This window comes from Pseudorca crassidens, chromosome 5, assembly GCF_039906515.1.
Source record: "Pseudorca crassidens isolate mPseCra1 chromosome 5, mPseCra1.hap1, whole genome shotgun sequence".
Taxonomy (NCBI): Eukaryota; Metazoa; Chordata; class Mammalia; order Artiodactyla; family Delphinidae; genus Pseudorca; species Pseudorca crassidens.
In genome coordinates this window covers 63,575,194-63,594,714 of record NC_090300.1, presented here as the reverse complement: position 1 = coordinate 63,594,714, position 19,521 = coordinate 63,575,194, and the positions used below count along the sequence as shown (strand labels likewise).

At 38.5% G+C, this 19,521-nt stretch overlaps 1 protein-coding gene across 6 annotated transcripts in view; it reads right to left on the bottom strand.

Moving 5' to 3' along the window:
• The window catches only part of FXR1 (FMR1 autosomal homolog 1), a 57,556-nt gene extending 38,352 nt beyond the window's left edge, over positions 1-19,204 (bottom strand). For 2 of the 6 annotated variants that reach the window (XM_067738148.1, XM_067738150.1), the window contains exons 1-4: positions 19,173-19,201; positions 18,931-19,020; positions 1,848-1,900; positions 319-412 (exon numbers count right to left, since the gene is read on the bottom strand). In XM_067738148.1, the coding sequence (XP_067594249.1) occupies positions 319-412; positions 1,848-1,900; positions 18,931-18,981 (198 nt within the window). In that variant the 5' untranslated portion in view covers positions 18,982-19,020; positions 19,173-19,201. Of the gene's footprint in view, positions 1-318; positions 413-1,847; positions 1,901-18,930; positions 19,129-19,172 lie in introns of those variants that run through there. The other 4 variants (XM_067738145.1, XM_067738147.1, XM_067738149.1 and 1 more) reach the window with 4 other exon arrangements.
• Between the last annotated feature and the right edge of the window lie 317 nt (positions 19,205-19,521).

Genomic DNA, 19,521 nt, shown 5'->3' with positions numbered 1-19,521 from the left:
CATATAGTTGTCTCCGCCAGAATCTGTGCAAAACTCAAATGCACTATCGTCTTTAGTTCTCACATTATTTTCACTTTAGTCATTAAAAACAAAAAAACTTGACCAAGGCTACAAACCTAAAAATGGTAGCATTGAGACATTAATCCCAGTTCTGGCTCCAAAACTCAAGCATTGCTACATTACACAGCCATTACCAATAGAAAGAATGGAGAAAAGGAATTAGATTTATTCTCTAACAGCTAAACAGATTTTCCAACAAGAATATTTATTTGAAACAAAAAAGTATGCACACAAGAAAATAAACTTGTAAATACATACCTCTACTTCATCTCCTTCACTAATTTCTTTTTTTATATCAGGTGGTGGTGGTAATCTAACTTCATTAAATGGAACCTGGCGTTCCGGTTGCCAACTGAAGGATTAGAAAAGGAATTAACAATTTTAAAATACATTATTCTAATACCCCTAATACAGAAGCTATGTAGTCTATGCTTAGTACTGTATATTTTTCAAATCAATCATTTAGCTGTCCCCAAAGAAAAACAACCTCTGTATTAAATCTTTTTCCAAGTAGTTTGCTGAGGTAGAACAGATTTTGCATGGCTCTTGGTGAAGTTTATAAATAGTTAACATCATTGACAATTATACATTGCTTCCAAATTACTCATCCTAAGGTAACAGTACATACATTATTCTGCAAATGAAGTAGGGTAAGTTCAGAGTAACGAACTGCTATAGTGGGATCAACTTATTACAAACACTTTTACCACTCAATGATTTATTAAGGAACACAATTTCAGAGATTATAAAATATAAGCTGCATAATTTCTTAGTGTACATGTTCACAGAAATATAGAAAACTTCTCAATTATTCTGAATAGCTAAATTATGAAAGGATTTAATTTTCTTACACAGATAGAATTTCTTTTCTACAATGAACACATACATTGTAATTAAAACCTAGAGAAAACTTACTTTTAATCTTTGTAGCAAATACGAATGTGTTAAAACTACTACTTGAGCTGTTGCTTAATTTTTTGTGGGTTGTATTTTATAACTAAGTTGATAAAGCTAAAATGCTTTCCTACTTTAAGTTCTAATAGGTCATTCACATGCCTGGGAGGTAGAGCAGCACGTAAAATACTCCTATGGCTCCCCTGTGCCAACGCTGGGCAAAAAAGGAGACAAGTAAGACATTTGAGTGCTTTCTTTCATCTTTACTGTCTAAATGGCAGCTGCTAAAAGACAGAAATCATCTCAACACTTGTTTCTACAAGAAACAGCTGTTGGGCCGATATCTATTCAGGCAGTTACAGAAGCAGCATAAAAGTGAAAGTTAACCAGTTTTCTTTTCTGACCTTCAATTATATAGTGCTCCTTTATAACCCTTCCTAACCAAGCCCAGAACACAGTCTTTAACGTTTTTAGCACAACTTACCTAACCTTTACAATATCTATACAACTTTTTATTATTCCTTATGAATAATCAAGCAATTAAAGACAGCCTAATACTTATCTACAGCATAATTTCAAAATTCTGCGTTTTTAAGAAGCATATTATAATCCCATTCGTGCCATCTATTTTTGCAAAAACTACTTACTGATTCACGTCCACATGTGATTTGACAAAGAAAGGGGTCATGGAAGAAGTGCCAAGTGAATTGTGAGCAGAAAACCAGGTGAAGTCACCAAGAACTAAAATTATTTGAACTCAAAGATAATCAAACCAAAGACCCCCACCCAAAAGCACACTCATTTTCCACTGGCAATAGAAACAGCCAAAAGCAAACAGTTTGGCACTACCAATCTTCAAAATTAGGATCTCTATCAATAAAAAAATAACTTACTTGTTCTCAAAAACAACTGTGAGAGAGTCTTCATGAACATCTTTGATAAATCCCTATAAAGAAATTAAAAGGAAATAAATATTCAATTAAATGTTACATTAACTCTAAACCACTATATTAGAGCTACAAAAATGACATGGAGTACTAATAATAACCCAGAGCTTGGAATAGGCTAATCTGAGTTTGATTTCCATTTCCATCATTCATGAGCTGTTTGACCTTGGCAATTACTTAACCTCTCTCTTTCATGATTACAAATGACATTAAATGACACTGTACTACTGTCAATCAGAAGAGCAATGTTCTCAACCTTAGCCAAATGCTTACACACTCTGAACCACTTGGTACTCAGCAAAAACTTTTCTGAAACGTCTTTATCATACTACACTCCATAATGTACACTATAAACTAATTAAATACACATACTTGCAGTACTTGGTTAAAACATGGCAAAAATGAGTACATCTGTTTACCTCATCTACCTCCCCAAATATTTAAACACTATGTGTCAGATATTATTTTAAGCAAATTAACAAACCAAAGACTAAGAAACAAACTGACGGTGGAAAAACCAAAAAGCAAACAGATCAGCACTGCCACCCCAGAAAATCTTTGGAACTGAATATAGAAAGTCTTATAGAGGAAAAGGTAACCAATGAAGCTGAAAATAAAATCATTTTATTTTCAATCACCAATCACAGAATGTATATAAGTCATGTATCCAGTCTCTCAGTACCCTCCTCCCACATTTGCTACTAAATTTTATGATTCTGTAATTTGGCCTTGATCTCTCTCCAGCTAGAAATACCTGTGATCAACTTGTGTATTATGGGAAATTTCAATGCATATATCTTCATGTGAGGTCTAAAACTCAAGATACTTTCAAGAATGCTATAGTTGGGGTTTCCCTGGTGGCGCAGCGGTTAAGAATCCACCTGCCTGCCAATGCAGGGGATGTGGGTTCGTTCCCTGGTCTGGCAAGATCCCACATGCCAGAACAGCTAAGCCTGTGCACCACAACTACTGAGCCCGTGTGCCTAGAGTCTGTGCTCCACAACAAGAGAAGCCACCGCAATGAGAAGCCTGTGCACCGCAAGGAAGAGCAGCCCCCGCTCACCGCAACTAGAGGAAAGCCCGTGTGCAGCAACGAAGACCCGAAGCAGCCGAAAATAAACTTATGAAAGAAATATAGTGGCTGCCAGAAAATTTAAAGTAGCTCTTGCCTTGCAATTCTGAAGACATTTTTTGTTCTTCTTTCTCCTCCCAAAGCTAAAAACTAAGAGCTGCCAACTAGTTCAAGTTGTGATTATCTGATCATGCTACAACAATGACTTCCTGGCCAGTTTCTCTATTTCTACTAGTTCATCCGCACATCTACTTTCAGCAATCATTTTGGTCAGCACTTTCATAGTTATGCTACCAGCAAATCCATCTCTATTATACCCTTGCCATTTGTAAGGACTATTTTCATAACCTGAGAATTACCAAATTCATGAATATCAGAGTAAAACATCTTTCCATCACAGATTAGTCATTATTTATACTTTCACTAACATTTTCTAGTCCTTCACAAACAATTTTCATAGTTTGAAATGTTTCATTAATCTTTATCATTTCTGTATAATTTATACAGCGTAAGTGCAAATGAGAGCTCCAAATCACTGGGAAATTCTACTCCTCGTTATAATAAAAAGGTTTTTTCCTATCTAAAAATCAGTGCTTATACTGCTCCCCACCCCCACTTTACATCCACCACAAACATCAGCATCATCTTTGTCTGGGTGCACACACTGTTCACACACTTTAAGAAAAAATACAGCTCTGGAACCTACTCTTATTGCTAATATCTTCAGGCATCAGATTAAACAAGCTAAAAACTTGACACCCAAATAAAGTATTTGGACTGTAGTGAATAATCAGAAAACATGTTCTAATCCCCAAACCCTAGATTCTAGGGATAAGAGGTTTCTAATGGCCAGATTGCTATAAAATTGATGCATTTGATACAGGACACAGTCAACACTTTTCAATTCACCAGAATAATGGCAGGTCCCTATATACTCAAGAGATGGCAAACGGCAGGGTTATGTCTTTGCCAAAATGTTTGAGTCAGGAGACACCAAATAACAATGGCAGCATTTTCCTGCACATGGTGTGGGTGGAGGGCGGGAGGGGGGGTGGCTTTATGACTAAGTCTCCATAACTTCTGTCTTTCTTCTTAGTCCAACCTTCGGGGAGTTGGTCTCTTTTCCTATTCATACTCATCTGGTCCAGAACCCGTATTTCTTAGAATACTCTGACATTTCTTTTTCTTCTCCCCATACACCTACAAACATGGAAGCCCAAGCCATCATAAAATGGTCCCTTAATTTGTTCATTCACAAAGCCTGGTACATGTTTACACTTGAAACTCTTAACTATAATTTAAAATTATAGATAAGTAACAAGGCACTTTAACATATTTAAAGTGTAATCAAAATATCTTAGAATGCTATCCCTGACAAAATAACAAATAACATTGTATGATGATACAATAAAAACCCAGGAATGCCAAAAATGATGTGTAAACTAGGAGTAAGGGAAGAACAGAGGGAATAGCAGGAATCTCTGAGCCCTGGAAGCACTAACTGAAGAATTTTTTTTTTCAAAACCAATCTAGCCTAAAATAAAACTTTAAAAAGAAAACTCAAAGATTCAGTAAGGTGGCAAGTTAACCAAATTAGCTTTTCTAGCTAAAAATAAGCACTGGAAAATAAAACAGACAAAAAAATATTCTACTAACAGCAAGGTCCTAGAAATGCCCTCAACAACAAAAAAATGTACACGACCTACGTGCAGACATCTGAAACTTGACTAATGAAAAGAAATAGACTATTTAGGGAAATGTAAAGCACTCTTGATATTTTAAATTTTTCAACATGCCCCTAAATGGGATCCTACTAAAACACAAAGGAATGTGTAATTCTGTTGAGGGAATAGGAGTTAACCATAATAAAATTACATCAAAGCCTATCTTAAAAACAAATAAGGCGGCATTCAGTAAGGCAACTTTTAAATGGGGGTAGAGAATAATGAGAAAACATTATCCGTACCAAACACTGAAAGTTATTTTAAAGCTACAATAATCAGGACAAAAAAGACAAGGTGCTTGGCAATTTTGAGGTGGGAGCTTCAATGGCCTGTGGAAAGAACAAGGTGCATTCCAGATATCTGCCTAACTTAAACACACATTTTTGAAGTTACAGAACACTACAGCTGAAAAGAATGTTTTTCAACTCGATGAGGGTAGTCACAAGGAGAAAAAATCCTATTGATAAGCAATAATACACATGGTATGAATGAACTTCAAGAATTGAAAGAATGAGATTATAAATACAGTCAAAAGTCAGAACAGATGGCTGTGGGAAAACCACTCCGAAGAGAAACATTATTTCTTCTACAGACCTTCCAGATCCCTCATTTTAGAGAAAGAGAAGCTGAAACTATATACATCTATTATAGCCCCAAAGTTTTACTCCCTAGGAGGTTGTAAACACTGAATTTAAAACCTCATCTTCTGGGAGTTTCCTGGTAGTCCAGTGGTTAAGAATCGGTCTTGCAATGCAGGGGATGATGGTTCAATCCCTGGTCTGGGAACTAAAATCCCACATGCCTCGGGGCAACTAAGCCCACACCAGGCAACTACTGAGCACCACAACTAGAGAGAAGCCCAGGGACCACAACGAAGACCCGACACAGCCAAAAAATAAATGAATGTATGTTTTAAAAAAATAAAACCTCATCTTCTGTCTGGAACTCTTTTCAATTAAATCATTATCAATTAAATAACAAAATGCTTTTGCTAATTCACAGTTTTAAACTCTAAAAGGTTACGTCTGGCAGCAACACTATTATGAAGAAATAAGGCACCATTCCTAAAAAGCCTATTTAAGGCAAAGTCCCAGAACAAAATATCAAAATCTAATTTACAACTGGAAAGGCAGCTACCTTGTTTAATATACTAATCAATTTATCAGAGGCTTTGCTTAAGTGATGGCTGAGCAATCTACAGAGATCCATGAATCCCTTTGAGAACATTCCCACTAAACTCATTAGGAACATATCATCCTAGTCTAAAAAAATTCCTTTGAAAAGTATCATTTCAAATTCATCTGCTACTTCAGATTTTTCAAAAATCCACTAATGACCTCCCATTATTACAATTCATTACAACACTAAATTCACATATCTTACAAAGGGGGAAGTAGAAACTTAAAAAAACTTAATACTGGGACTTCCCTGGTGGCGCAGTGGTTAAGAATCCGCCTGCCAATGCAGGGGACGTGGGTTCGAGCCCTGGTCCGGGAAGATCCCACATGCCGCGGAGCAACTAAGCCCGTGAGCCGCAACTATTGAGCCCGCACGCCGCAACTAATGAAGTCCATGTGCCTAGAGCCTGTGCTCCGCAAAAAGAGAAGCCACCGCAATGAGAGGCCCACACACCTCAACGAAGAGTAGCCCCTGCTCGCCGCAACTAGAGAAAGCCTGTGCAAGCAACCAAGACGCAACACAGCCAAAAATAAATTTATATTAAAAAAAACCTTAATACTCAGCAAACTACTACCAGAAGTCAGACAGCCTGAATCCTCAAAATGAGGTTTAAAGTGGAAGCCCACACCCAAAAACCCAACACTTACACCCTAAAGCTGTAACTCTTAAACCTCAAAATTCTTGTTAGAAGAGTTTACTGATTGCCAATAGACTGAGCAAAAAAGGCCAGTAAGACACAGAACAAGCTTCCTAAATGGAGGCTATGTTTTCAATGACTCTTATCTCAAGTGGTAAAAGCAAGGATTCATCAGGAATCAAACCTCTAGTTCACATTTATTCTCCTAAGCAAGCAAAAAGTTCTCACAGTCACATTACTGCCTCCTTCAAACCTGATCAAGTATTCTTATATAATTTAAGATCTACTCCAGTTTTTCTCTTTAAAGTCTTTCTCAGGATCACTGGTATGACATTTAAAAATTTTATATTTATTTGGCACAACAGTCAAATAACTATATTTTAGTTCCCTTTTCCAATGTATTAAGACATTACAGTTGATGGATCAATTATTGAAGCAAATTTGTGATAAAATGCTGTATTTCTAAAAATAAACTGACTGACATAGAGAACAGACTTGTGGTTGCCAAGGGGAAGGGGGGGTGGGGGAGGGATGGATTGGGAGTTTGACATTAGCAGATGCAAACTATTTTATACAGAATGGATAAACAACAAGGTCCTACTGTATAGCACAGGGAACTATATCCAATGTCCTGTGATAAACCATAATGGAAAAGAATATGAAAAATATATATACGCATAACCAAATCACTCTGCTGTACAGCAGAAACGCATTGTAAATCAACTCTACTTCAATAAAATAAAAATTTTAAAAAATAAATAAAAATAAACTGTTTAAAATAAATTCTCAGAACATTAAGAGGCACTGGAATCAGTTTGTCAGATCCTGTAGGGCCTTTCCTCTGACTGGGTAAACTCTCCATTTTCCCAAACTCCACAGTTAAAATTTGCTGCTGTGGATAAATGTAATTACAAAACTATAACCCATGAGAAAAGAAAAGTTAATAGCATAATTTATGCAAAATTCGCCTCAGGTTTTTGTTTTTCAAGAACTGACAAAATGGATGATGACTTGTTATTCTTTGATCAATTATCAGTTTGTTTAGTGTTTCATTCTCTGGCCCCAGTCTACTTTCCCAGCCCATCAATTCTAACAATTTTGCATCCCTGCAATCAGGATGCTTCCTACAATTGATGGCATCTTAGAATAGCCAATAGCTGAATGGCTGCCAGGATATAAATGTCACTGTTAAGCATGCTCAAACTTGGTTTGCTTGCAATTTTCTGTGGCACTTGATTGCAACCCCTCAATAGTTCATTCAGCAAACCAATGAAGTAACATTTTAGGAAGGATTTAGGTTTCTTACCAGAAGGTTGTTCTGTTGACACCTTCTGATAAAATCAAGAAAGCACCAGCATCAAAACTTGCAGAGTGGGTGAAAATTCTTGGAAGAAAATCCTGGAGATAATAGAGGAGAGCTCTTTTAAAGTATGCTTGCAACATCAATGCTCTCCATGGCACTGAGGAAGATATTGTGAGAAGAAACACAATCATCTGAACCTGAAAATGTTTTAGCCAATTTATTTTGCTTCTATTTTCCTTATGTATGCAAATGTTTAAAAATAATCTTTCAGGTGATATAGAAAAGAATTTTAAAAGATAAAACTACCACTCATAAATCAATTGGCAACATTTCTTCTTTTTTAGTGCCTCTTACAACTGATGCCATTTCATTTTTTTATTTTTTTTTGGATGCCATTTTAAATACAATGAAATTGTATGGCTCTTCCACTGATTTCCCAAATCTACATATGGAAAAATAACCTGTTCCCTGGACTCTAAAACCCAACTTCCAATTACACATCTCTACCCATGGCTTACTTTTATACCTAAAATCAATCAACATGTCAACAGTCAGTATCATCTGCTGTCCTGCTTTTGCACTCTACACATGTATGATCCATTTTACAGGATTAAAAAAAAAAAGTGAATACAGCAAACTATTTCTTAATCAGGGTTCTATGAGAATACAGCCCAATCACTAAGTCATTCATTGTGTGTAATGAACTTCTCCCCCATGCATCTAGAATAGTACTAGCCATGCACAATCCTTGGAAGAATTGAGAAAACGGTGTTCCTCAGCTTTATAGTTCAGATGAGAAACTATAAGGTTGAGAAAACTGACTTAGGGACTCCCAGACCTAAGCAATTTTACACGAGTCTCAGTCTGCAAACTGAAGGAGTTGAAGCTTCTTAAACTAAGGTAATTCCTAGGCACTCAAAGGTGTGCCAAGAATACTTAAAGCCACTCCTCCCCCCAAAATACTACGGTTAATCTTCCTGGAACTTTTATGTCAAGTAATTTAAAGAATTTAATAAACACTTTATGTTTCTGGACTGTGTATACATTTAACAGATACAGAAAGAACTCCTTATTAGGGAAAGAGAAAAAAACACTTACTGAGCAATACAATATACTGGTTTTACTGTTAAGACTCGTCTCAGATCCACTACTTACTATGCAGTAGGTAAAAGAAGAGAGGGCCCAGAGCAGTAAGGTAAGGAAAATAAGACTCTTTTAACTGGCTTTACTTGCCCAAAAGCAAGTCACAATATCCTCCTTTAGGAACTCTTTATGGTCTTCCCAGAGCACCCCAGAGAGCAATTGGAGCAATTCTCAGAAGGTTCTATCAATCCTGAATGGGACCCAGCTCTCCTAGATGGTGGACTTCCTCCCATCCCAATCTTAGAAGTGAGGAAGATCTGGCTGATGAGTACAGTACCTAATTTCCCCACGTGCAAACAAAAACGAAACAAAAAAAAACTTTAAAACAGAGAATTATTATTTAATACATGGTGCTAGCACAACTGCCTATGATATTCAAAATAAGACTTGATGTAGTAAATATGAAATAAACAAATAAAACACTTTAAGAAAACCTAAGGAACTGTATGTATAATCTGGACACAGGCTGTCTTAACCAGGCTGGAAACCCTGAACCCTTAACAGGGAAAAAGTACTTCAGTATGTAAAAAACAGAACTTCTCTATGGCCCGGGATACCAGAGAGTTCAATTATAGATGGGGAGGGGGTATTCATATAATGAGTCCTAAGAAATCTCAAAAAGCAAAAAAGGACATCCCAGAAGGAAAATGGGGATAAACAAGTAATTTATGGAAAATCAAATCCAAATGGCCAACAAACATTAAAATTCCCATGTGGGGATTTGCAAATCAAAGTTGCAACCTTTACATCCAAGAGATTCACAAAAATCAAAGATTATAATGCCTATTTCTGGCAAGGATGTAATAAAAAAAAAAAAGCTGACATTCATCAATTGAGAAAATACAAAGTGTTAAGCCTTTCAGAATGCAATCTGTTAACATTTATTAGAGTTAACAGGTAAAAGTTCCCTTGCACCAAGCTATCTCGCTCTTTGAAACCTATCCAATGGAAACACACATGGAGCAGAAAAAAAACTGAAAACAAAATGTCTATTAACTAGGGAATGGCTGGATTTCACAGTAATTCTTATGGTGAAATATGTAACCATTAAAAAATAAATTACACTCCAATAGAAAATGGCCAAGATGTAGATTATCTTATTTCTATAGAGCAATACTGAAAAACACCTACGTTTGTATCTGAATGTGCATCTATGTACATTCCATGAGTATGAAGAAAAATCTGGCACAATGTATACTTGGCTATAAACAGGCTACCTAAATGGATTGTGAATGAGAGATCATGTGGAAAAGGGAAACCAAGGGAAAAAGAAAAAAATTTACAATAAAGCAAGTCTGTATATGCTTATACATATGTATAAAATTATACACTTGCATATGCATATATAAATATTTTTAAAGAGCTGAGATTATCCTTAATACTCTGTCAATCTGCACTATTTCCATACAGCACATATATACAGACATTACCACTCCCCACATCTTTTTAATTTTTCCATCTCTAGTGACCTCAAATCCACATTCTAAGTAATAAACTCGTTTGTTTGATGTTTACATACAACATCTAAAAGATCTGGGTTGTTATTTGATTCCAGTAACGAGCACATTCAAGACTGCTGCAATCGGGCTTCCTTGGTGGCGCAGTGGTTGAGAGTCCGCCTGCCGATGCAGCGGACATGGGTTCGTGCCCCGCTCCGGGAAGATCCCACATGCCGCAGAGCGACTGGGCCCGTGAGCCATGGCCGCTGAGCCTGCGCGTCCGGAGCCTGTGCTCCGCAACAGGAGAGGCCACAGCAGGGAGAGGCCTGCGTACCCCAAAAAAGACTGCTGCAATCAAAAATTTTCTTAACTTCAAACAATACACACTTTTATTTTAAAGGACCTACATCTATGTCCGGAAATTATTTCCAATCAATGGACACATGTTCTACAAATAAAATCCACATATTTACTAATTACATTATGTATTACAGAAATTATTGCATCATTACGGAGTATGTTCTTTTAAGGAAAAAAGTTACTCAAGGCAAGCCTTCAGCATCCCTTAGTACTGAACATTTAACTGTTCTGAATAAAAAATGACAATGAAAATGTGAGGATTTCATAAGAATACATAAATATCTACTAATGCTTACATACTAGTAATGTTCTTGGCTTATTAATTTCACAAGTTTATAATATCCAACAGTTCCTGAAATAGAAAGACTCAGAGGTTTCAAATGGCCACACAAAACTATAATGACTTTCCTGTTGCCAAGAGCTGAGTTGAAGTTCTCTATAATTCTATATATGCATTAAGTTCTGGGACATATCTGAGCTTGACCAGGATCAATGTATAACCCCTCAAAAAAAAATTTAAGTTCAGCTTGAATCAAAATCACAAATAATTTAGTTTTGTATATATGCATTTATACAAATATTAACAAGTCAAAAGAGTGTCTAGAAACCAAGAATGACTGATCCATTTGTTCATTCAACAAATATGTACTGAAGGTCTACTAATGAACTATACATATCAAGTCACTGGAAAACTTAAGACTTGAAAATAACCTGGAAAACTATTAAAGCAAAAAGCTATGAAGCAAGAAAAGTTCTACTTTTTTTTTTTTTTTTTTTTTTGGCCACGCTGTGCAGCATCAGGATCTTAGTTCCCCGACCACGGACTGAACCCCTGCCCCCTGCATTGGGACCACAGAGTCTTAACCGCTGGACCGCCAAGAAGTCCCAAGAAGTTTTACTATTATTAATTAGCCAGAATAAGAAAGGCACGGAGATAGGAACCCGAAAAATGAGATTCCTGATTCTGAAGAAATACTAACAGGGAAATGCCATGTTGCTTTGCCAACAACAACTATAAATTTCATAGTTATTACTGGGGAGACCTCTACTCATGCTCCCAAAAAAGCTAAGCAAAAAATGCTGAGGCTAGAGTATGGAAGACAAGTTATAACAACTAACATTTAACTTAGATTTAACTTTGGTTCAACTTTGCCATGGCTATCAGCCTCTTTAATGTAAGGAAAAATAAATTGAAGAGATTGTTGTCCGTGTAAATAGATATTACACGTACAGATTAAATAACAAAAGTAATGCTTTGCATTACTTAATTTTGTTTTGCTCAAGCTATTCTACATTTGGTCCTAGAAAATTTAGATTTGGTCCTAGAAAATTTTACACCAGCGTCACAATAGAATTTACTACTATTAGCTAAACATCTGCCAAAGAATATTCTCAAGCCTTTTGATAACTACTGTGTCACACCTTAAAATTTGAACAGGACGTTTCATACATATACACATATAAAAAAGCATTTCAAACATTTCCCAAAATACCTTACATATAACAAACACTATAAAGCTAGCAATTAAGGATGGTATAAATCACAACTATCCAGCACAAATTATAATGAGCCATATGTCTAGTTTTAAAATTTCTAAGTATATTAAAATAAGTAAAAAGAAACACGTGAAGTTAATTTTAATAATTTTAACCCTATATATCCAAAATATTATTTCAACATGTAATCAAAAATGTAAAACTGCAGTCTTACATTCCTTTTTTCATACTAAGTCTTTGAAATCTAGTATAACTTTTACAATTAAAGCACATCTCAATTCAGGCTAGTATATTTCAGCCCCATGATGAGTGGCTACCATCGGAAAGGGCAGATTTCTGTAATGTGAAGCAAAGCTCAAATCATTTCTCCAGGAATCCTCCCAATTCAGTCCTCTTGACTCCCACTGTATTGATCAGAATTTATAATTAATAATTTGATAAGCCATATATTCGTACTTGGAAAAAAAAATCACATAATGGTTAGAGATCAGGCTCTCTGAAGTCCAAAACATCATTATGAATCTTGAATCAGCCTATTAATTTTATGGATAGATTCGCTTAGCCTCACTTTCCTCAACTGGGGTAACATTATCTCTTTCACTGTGACTGAGAGGACTAAGTAAGATAAATTCATGTAAAGTACCTACACAGTCTGATAGTCTGAGTGCTCAGTAGATAATAGCTGTTATTGTTGTTAGAGCTAGATAGGACCTTAGTGAACTAACAACCTAGCAGATTCCACCACTTGATAAACTGTCAAAAGAAATCCAAGTGCCTCATACTGCGGATGAAAAACCTAAGCCCTAACAAACTAGCTAGTACGAGAATTAGGGGTCAATCATAGAATGCATACTGCTCTTCAACTACAAAAAAGCAAGTCTGCTACATCCTTAACACTGTGGTAGAGAATTCAGTTCTTGAGTTGTTATTATCCTGTCAAGTGTCTGCCGTGTCTTCCTAGCTAAAACATAAGCTTACTGCCGTGAGACTTCCTTTGGCGAACCTCTCATGCTATGCTGAACTAGGCAACTGGAAGTGAGAAGCCCTGGCGTTAAATCTCATTTCAGCTACAGTGTAATTGGGACGTTATTTAATCATTATTGTCAGTTTCCTAATATGTAAAATGAGGATAAAAACACATACCTCATGCAGTCCCTGAGAGAACAAAATCAGGAAATACATGTACAAGCCTCAAAGAATACACAGTAAACAGATAATAGTAAACTATTATTTTACTCGCAGAATACACACAAATATCTGAAGATATAAAAAATATAAAGGTGCATAGAAAGAAAAATATGGAAAAAGTATGTTTTCTGTAAGTAAAGCCAAGGCCTTGACAACAAATTCTCTAGATAGGTAAGATTACGGTTTGTTTTGTTTTTTTAAATAAATTTATTTATTTTGGGTTGTGTTGGGTCTTCGTTGCTGCACGCGGGCTTTCTCTAGTTGCAGTGCACAGGCTTCTCATTGCAGTGGCTTCTCTTGTTGCGGAGCACAGGCGTGGGCTTCAGTAGTTGTGGCACATGGGCTCAGTAGTTATGGCTCACGGGCTCTAGAGTGCAGGCTCAATAGTTGTGTCGCGCCATGTGGGATCTTCCTGGACCAGGGCTCAAACTCGTGTCCCCTGCATTGGCAGGTGGATTCTTAACCACTGCGCCACCAGGAAAGTGCCGAGATTACAGTTTTCTTTCTTTGCTTTTGTGTTTTCAGATTTTTCATTAATTACACATTGTTCTTGTAATACAAAAACAAAACTTCACAGGAAAAGTATTTAAATTTAATTTTTAAAAATTAGGGCTTCCCTGGTGGCGCAGTGGTTGAGAGTCCGCCTGCTGATGCAGGGGACACGGGATCGTGCCCCGGTCTGGGAAGATCGACCCACATGCCGTGGAGCGGCTGGGCCCATGAGCCATGGCCGCTGAGCCTGCGCGTCCGGAGCCTGTGCTCCGCAACGGGAGAGGCCACAGCAGTGAGAGGCCCGCGTACCGCAAAAAAAAAAAAAAAAAAATTAAGTGGCCTTTTCACTTAGTTAAATCCTAGTTCTTTTACATATTTAAAAAACTGCATTTTAAAACATGTACAAAAACAGCTTCGTAACATCTGGAACTGTATGTTCTTAACTTCATAGTGTCCCCAGTAAGAGAGCAACCATCTTTTCCTCAATTACTAATCTCCACAAAGAAATCAACAATATTCTACACTAACCTGAAGTCAGTACATTTTCAAAACACAACTCCTTTACTGTAACTCTACAGACCATCATCATTAGCAATAATAAACCTATTACATAATTTACTCTCAAATTTCATTTAAATATTAAACTAAAGCAAAAAGGAAATTTTGCAAATATTATAGCACTTTAAAATGTTCTATAGTTGATCAATTACACAGTCAAAACCAGAAATCACGGAGCTCTAAAAGTAATTCTATCTTCTACAGAGAAGGCCTGAAAATTCATTCAGCCATCTTAGAGATCACACATTTCCCTGGAACACCATGGAAACTTTCCTCTCCAAGAGCCAGAAATTGAGTGACTTACTTTCAACTTCTATTTAAAATTATATTCTGCTCATGGCTATGCAAGCTGCAATGCTATTACAAAGCTTAAAATCATATACATCAGTTAAAAAGCACTTTAATGACCCCAAATGGGCACAAGGCGTTTTTGGGGTTAACGAAAATGTTCTAAAATAAGATTGTGGTAATGGTTACACAACTCTGTAAATACACTACCAGAGAATGTAAATTCCATCTGAAAGCTTTAAAAAGGAAACAAAAAGAAAAAAGGCATCTTAAATGACCAGTAGTATAAACCCTATGATGCCTCACTCCAGATAAAAAAGGCTATAAAAGCGAATTTTTATATAAAATTACATCCCCCATCAAGTGCTTAATTACCATATTTCCCATTCTTCCCAACCCCTATAGAGTTATCTGGCTTCAAACAAGAGTATATCAAGTTTTTATGTCTTTAACTACCATAGATCCACTGTTAAGTAAAAGTGCAGGATGCAGAACAAAGTATTTAGTATGCAATCATTTGTGTAAATATTTGGGGGGAAAAAAGAAACTATCCTATTTTGGGGTTGAATCTTCTTCACCGGTTCCAATTATTTTGTGCAATTAAGTTTCAGTTCCACTAAAAATCTTTAATCAATATCTACAGCGCACTGCCTCAAGCATGATGATACTGGCTACTAATCCCATGACTTTGAAATTCTTCAATGGCAATTCGCATTTACAGCCAAGTGTGTTGGGGGTAGGCAGGGCAGAGAAAAGGGGAGAAAATGAGGAGGAAAATCACAATCACCTGTATATTGAAAACCACCACTGAAAGAAAAGAATACACCAAAATGTTACCTGCTGTTTACACCAAAATGTTACCTGCTGTTATCTCAAGGCAACTTCTGGTTTTTTCTGATAGTTTCTAAAATCCCTCACTGACCATGTATTATTTTTTAAATTAAAAAAAAATTACTTAAAATTACTTCCACACTAAACAAAAGCCAAACTGAAAACTCTACACAGTATCTGTATGATTATGTTTAGGACATTCTGGAAAAGGCAAAACTATGGGGACAGAAACCACCCCAGGTTCTGAGGGTGTGGAGAGAGGATGACTGCAAAGGGGCAGGATAGAAATTAAGGGGATGGTGGAACTATTCTATCCTTCCATGCTAGTGGTAGTGGTTACACAACTGTTAGCATTTATCAAAGCTCACATAACTGTATGACAAAAAAGATGCACTTTACCATATGCAAATTAATCTCAAAAAATTCATGTAATTAAATTAATAAAACTCCTTCTGCGGTGACCCAATATTTTTTCCAAGCGGACAGTTTCATGGGATAAAAAATACTGTAGGGCTTCTCTGGTGGCGCATTGGTTGAGAGTCCGCCTGCCGATGCAGGGGACGCGGGTTCGTGCCCCGGTCCGGGAGGATCCCACATGCCTCGGAGCGGCTGGGCCCATGAGCCATGGCCGCTGAGTCTGCGCGTCCGGAGCCTGTGCTCCGTAACGGGAGAGGCCACAACAGTGAGAGGCCCGCGTAACGCAAAAAAAAAAAAAAAAAAAAATACTGTAGACTACTGAACTACTTCAAAAGCCTCATTTTATACAAAAGACTATAGCCCAAGGATATTTGGTCAAGGGTGCATTGCTAGACAATGTTAAGTAAGCTTAAGTATGTACAGACCTAGAATTCCCATGTGTTTAACTTCAAATGCACGGCTCCTTCCACTTCATCATGCTCACTATTTCAGAGTTCGAAGACCGTAGTTTACACATAGTGCATGTACAAATGGAATATGGCAGGACATAAAATTCCAAACGTTCAAGTGCTATCTCAGTAGAGACAACGTGACTAGGGTCCTTCCCAACCTCTGCCAAAAAACCACCTTTCTTTACTTTGTTAGACAAAAATGGGTAATGGAATCAAAGTCTAAGAATCAAGCAGATTTTGTAGAGTATGGATAGGTATCAACAACAAAATACTTTGGAGTTCCAAAATGGCGGCATTTGATTCGTGAATTGCCAAAAGCAAAATAAAACAACAAAAAAACTTTGGGAAACCGAAGTAAGATGGTAAACAATCTTTACTAAAACATTCAAACTGACAATCTTATTCAACATTATGAATTAAAAAAAATAATGAATGTATAGCAGGTGAACAACATAAATAAAATATACTTGGATAAAAAGAAATGGTGTTGTATCTACCATCAACATGCTGAAAATAATTTGTTAAGGCAAAATAATCTTTTCTGTATTTCGATATGCCAGGAAAAAATGCATACCTCCATTACACAAGAACTGAATAGCCAAATAGTAAAAATGATACAAATATGATGAACCTTATCTACCCTTGACAAGAAAAAGTATAAGCCCATTCTTTGTGCATTGTGCCACAATTGTATCTGCTGTCGTTCAGAGAAGGCAGCCATTAGGTTTAAGAACAGAAGGGGACTTCCGTGGAAGTGCAGTGGTTAAGACTTCGCCTTCCATGCAGGCGGTATGGGCCGGATCCCTGGTAGGGGAACTAAGATCCCACATGCCTCTCAGCCAAAAAAACCAAAGCATAAAACAGAAGCAAGAGTTGTAACAAATTCAATAAAGACTTTTAAAATATGGTCCACATCAAAGAAAATCTTAAATAAAGAACAGAAGTTAATTAAGTATCTACTCAAATTTTACTCAAGTCTTTTCTCTGACACCTAGTTGTAAACCTAGACTGATAATGTAACCAGTCACACATTAAAGGATTAAAGGACTCCTTTCCACCAAGCAGTCCCAGTTTTTACTTCATGCTAACCACCTTAAGATTTAAACTTGTAAATACTTACGGAGATCCTTCAGAGCCAACTGTGATTCCCCACCATGCTATTACCAAGTGATAACTAAACCAATTCCACATAGCTAATTAGCAAACTAGGAAAGGAAAAGCAACGCTGAAACTAGGAATTATGACCACGTAGTAAAAAAAATTCTGTGCGGGATAAAAGGCACGCTGAAACGAAACCCAGTGAGAATACATTCTGCGTACTCACAATACTACTCCTGTATTAGGAGAAGGCCCTTCATAAAAATAGCCAGGACTCTCAAACATTTGAGATGCTGGCTTAGTGACACTGACTGACAGACAACAGCTGGGGAGATTTTGTATTGATCTTGTAACCTCGTGGCATACTTTGGGAGAAAGGGAGAATCGGGAGAAAGGACCGTTATAATGGCAAAACTAAACTGTAAGGATTTCATTTTCATCTATGTCACCCCTACACTGGAAGCCCCTACTAAATTCCTCTACTCTCGAATTCCTCTTCCGTTTTCCAGATCCGATCCCACAGTAATGCACCTCCTTCCACCCGATGGAAACAAAAAACCTCGAGGGGGGGGGGTCAACACCTTCCCCAAACACTGGGTACTAACTGATAAAGAAACTAGTCACCTCCCCACCTGTGTCTCCTTAATCCATTTCACATTTTAAATCTTAAAGCCTAGAACTCTCGCCTTTTCTTCCGTAATAGAGGAGCTAAGGCGCCGCCCAATTTCCCAGGCCGCAAAAAATATTTCTACCCGCCACATTTCAAGATTTTCTAGTTTTCTCTTCGATCCTAACCCTCAATCCGGCACCCGCTCCCCCTTCAGACACAGAAGTTTATTAGCCCGAAACCCTAGTACAAAGGTGAATTCCTAAGATTCCGCGAGGCGCCCCCCCCCAAGGGGGTGGGGAGGGGTCGGAGCAGCGGGCCGAGGCGCTCCCGCTCGGCCCAGTCCGAGGGGCGGGGGAGCGGCTGTGACCACACAATCCCACCACCTCCTTTCACGACTGCCCCCAACCTCCCGGAGCTCGGGCCTGCTCCCAGGGAGCTCCCTGCCGCCATTCGGCTTCTCCTCACCGGCCCGCCAAGGGCCACACGAGCATCCAAGAAGAAGATTAATAAATAGGAATACGCAAAAGATATCCGACGTGTTGTTTCAAAACATAACGGAGCCCGGGCCCCCGAGACCGTTAAACCGCGGGTGGAGGGGGGAGAAGCGATGAACCTAGCGGCCTCGGGCTTTGGCCTAGCCGCCATTTTCGACCCCAAACCTCACTCTCCAGGACCACCAACCCTCCCTCAAACCGGCCCCAGGCCCCAGAAGACCCGACAAAGCGGCAAAAGGGTCGGTACCTTATAGAAAGCCCCGTTGGAGCCGCGAACCTCCACCGTCAGCTCCGCCATGTTGGAACCGCAAAGGCCGCTGGGAAGAGATTCTAGAAACTTTCCAACCAGAGAGGAGGAGGGGGAGGGGCGTGAAGGAGGCAGGGGGAGGGACGGGGAAAACGGGGCGGGGACTGGGATCCCCCGCTCCACACCCTTGGGGTCTCACCGCGCAGTCCTGATTCTCCCAGTGGGATCCCCCCGCTCCTTACATCGCTAGCCCCCGGCTCCGCCCGCCGCCGCAACGTTCTGTTCGCCTCCCGACACAATTGCCCGACCTTGTTGACCCGCCCCTACGTTCCCGCCCCCCAGTGCCCGCAGCTTACCAGCCCCAGCCTGTGCGGGCCTCCAGCCAGCCGGGACTAAACTGGCCCGGCGGGCGCCGCGTGTCCCACGCTTCTGCGTTCTGCCGGTTTCGGGCATCCTGCCCTGAAACTTCCTTGAGGTTCTGGTAACCCTGAAGTAGCTTCCCCACCCAGAGAAGCCCCCACTCTGGGGGCTTCAGACGCCCTCTGGCACAAACTTTGGGGGAAAGAGGGAGCCTAAAAATGGATGTACAGT